The sequence below is a fragment of the Priapulus caudatus genome, unplaced genomic scaffold (assembly GCF_000485595.1).
Source record: "Priapulus caudatus unplaced genomic scaffold, Priapulus_caudatus-5.0.1 Scaffold304, whole genome shotgun sequence".
NCBI lineage: Eukaryota > Metazoa > Priapulida > Priapulimorpha > Priapulimorphida > Priapulidae > Priapulus > Priapulus caudatus.
Genome location: NW_014577365.1, coordinates 65,117 through 67,888, shown reverse-complemented (window position 1 = coordinate 67,888; position 2,772 = coordinate 65,117). Strand labels below are relative to the sequence as shown.

Sequence of the window (2,772 nt, the reverse complement as noted above, 5' to 3'; positions counted from 1 at the left end):
CACACACACACACGCCCCCCCCCCTCCACACACACGTATGACACGTCGCTCCACCTGGTGACTAGCTAGTAGATGTCGTCTGCTCCCCTGCAGTGCCTCGCGCTTCCGCTGGATGCAGTTCCCGAGCAGGAAGTTCCGCACGACGTGGGCCGTCAAGGACGTCTACATCGGACGCACCTGCCCTGACATGTGCGCCAACCACGGCGTCTGCCACCGATCCGTCTGCCTCTGCGACACGTAAGCGTCTCCATGGCAACGTGCTGCTTACCTGCGCACGATCTATGTATCGTACTGCGCCCGAATGTTTCATATGTAGTATATATGCTTAAAAAAAAATTATATATGTATATATTTAAGTTACACACACACACACGCACGCACATACACAAACGCACGCACGCACGCACGCACGTAGTATATGGGTTACATATATAATATACATGTTACACATATATTATAAAGGATACACATAGTATATAGGTTACATATATAGTGTATATAGGTTACATATATAGTGTATATAGGTGAGATAATATAGATTTCTGTATGGCAAATTCCAAGTCATAAACCTGTCAGTTCTCGCTTGGCTCCCATACTCACCAGCAGCTCTGTGCTTATTGATCCCTGACGAGCTAACAGGTCACTGTTAATTTCTGTGATAATATTAATTAGAGTTTCTGCTAATTATCTCTGCTTCTCTCAGAGGCTACACTGGAGCTAATTGCACGACGCGAGTTCAGCTGAAGCCAGCGACCACGCCCGCGCCGATGCCGGACTCCACCCATCCACCGTCCAAGACGCTCGACCCAGGTATCAGACCTGCTGCGACTCCGCCTCCCACAAGGAGGTACTCCGATCTGCCGCCCACCTCCGAAATACCGGAGGACATCAATGCTGGAGGCAAGTGCCTCTTCTTCGGGGGAGGAGTAGCAGTATAGTAGAGTCTTCTTCTTTTTTGTCGTAGTCTCTCGCGGATGGTCCACGCTGAGACGTCAGCTAGGGGCTGACCTCCCTGTTGATGATTCTTCTCCATCCATTCCTTTCTCGATCGGCCTTATCGTCCTCTGTTACTACCCTGGGGTGTATCTAGGATTTTTTCTGGGTGGGTCGTGATCATAATTTTTTGGACCTTTTCACAATGAAGTAGCAGCAGGATGTGATTAGAATGTCAATACAATCAGGGGCGTGTACAGGATTTGTACCAGGGGGGGGGTCTAACCATAACCCAAACTTGGCAGCACGCGAAGGGGGGGTCTGGGGGGCCCTCCCCCACAAAAATTTTGAAATTAGACCTCCTTAGATGCGTTTTCTGCGCGAGCAGGGGGGTCCGGACCCCCTGGACCACCCCTGTACACGCCCATGACAATTTAATTTAAAAAAAAAAAAATTAAAAAAAAAAAAATTTCTGTTTCAAAAAAAGTTTTCGGACTCAGTTGAAAATAGAGTTTTTTGAACTTTTTGTCTTTATCTTGTCTTGTCTTGATCTTGTCTTGTCTTTGTCTTTGTCAGTCTTTGTCTCTCTTTTATGAAACAAAATTTTGTTTAAAAAAAAGGCTCAGTTTCAGAATTGCTGGAATTGGGATAGATTTACGTCACGCAATTGGCAATGTCGTTGGACTCATAGCTGGTACCTGATCTTTTTCATTTATGTCATTGTAAAAAGGCCCTCGAAAAAAAATGTCTTTGGAAAAAATGTGGACCTTTTAAAATTTTTGGGGGGTCGTACGACCCTCACGACCCCCCCCCTGCATACACCCATGCTACCAACCTTCTCATCTCCGCCTCCACTCCATCTTTCCTTCTAAACTATAGTATAGTAGACTGTGATAACTCAGTATGTGGTGACATCTGTACGTGGTGACATCTGTACGTGGTGACATCTGTACGTGGTGACATCTGTACGTGGTGACATCTGTACGTGGTGACATCTGTACGTGGTGACATCTGTACGTGGTGACATCTGTAGTGGTGACATCTGTATGTGGTGACATCTGTATGTGGTGACATCTGTACGTGGTGACATCTGTATTATTGTAGAGTATTGTCGTACTCTGGGATGAGTACCCGATGATATGCAGAAAGGACCTGTGTCCATGCAGTGGAGGGGTCACTGTACTCTGGGATGAGTACCTAACCATGTGGAGAGATTCGTATCCTTGTGGTGTACTTGTATTATAGCACTCTGGGAGAAGCACCGAATGATATATGCAGACATTTGTGTAGTGCAGACATTCGTGCACCTGTGAAGTTTTATACGTTTGTAGTTTGTACGCCCTCTTCTATCGAAGATTTAATCTTTCCACCGAGATTTAAACCTGACATCGTGAGGTCTGTGTGTTCTCGTTCTAGAAGCCCCAGACACAGGTGAGCAGGAGCTATGGTTTCCTGATGGTGAGATGTTACCAGATGAGGACTACGAGCAGCTAACCTTTGAGCCGGACCTCGAAGATTTTGAGCCTGTGCCGGAAGCTATCCAGGATGACCAGGTCTGTGTCGCCACCTACATGTAGCCATAGTAAACATGGTGTCGTGTTGCCCGAATAGGATTGGTTATTAAAGCCAAGCTGGATGATTTCGTTTCACCGTCGTCGCATGCGCGCGATACGAAAAACATTCGTTAGAAAATGAGATATTTCTTGATTGCGCCCCTAACGATATGACTACCTATCTGTTGATATATGTTGGAGCATCAAAACACTGAGTACCGTATTGTTGTGAAGATGCTCCCGGGATGTGCATCGCCAAATCCCACCCTCTCCCCCTCACCCACGT

At 46.6% G+C, this 2,772-nt stretch overlaps 1 protein-coding gene across 1 annotated transcript; it reads left to right on the top strand.

Moving 5' to 3' along the window:
- Positions 1–96: 96 nt before the first annotated feature.
- LOC106808780 lies at positions 97–2,510 on the top strand. Its single transcript, XM_014811631.1, has 3 exons — positions 97–237; positions 704–900; positions 2,350–2,510. The coding sequence occupies exons 1-3, from the start codon at positions 113–115 to the stop codon at positions 2,508–2,510; spliced, it is 483 nt and encodes a 160-aa protein (XP_014667117.1). The 5' UTR covers positions 97–112.
- The last annotated feature ends 262 nt before the right edge of the window (positions 2,511–2,772 follow it).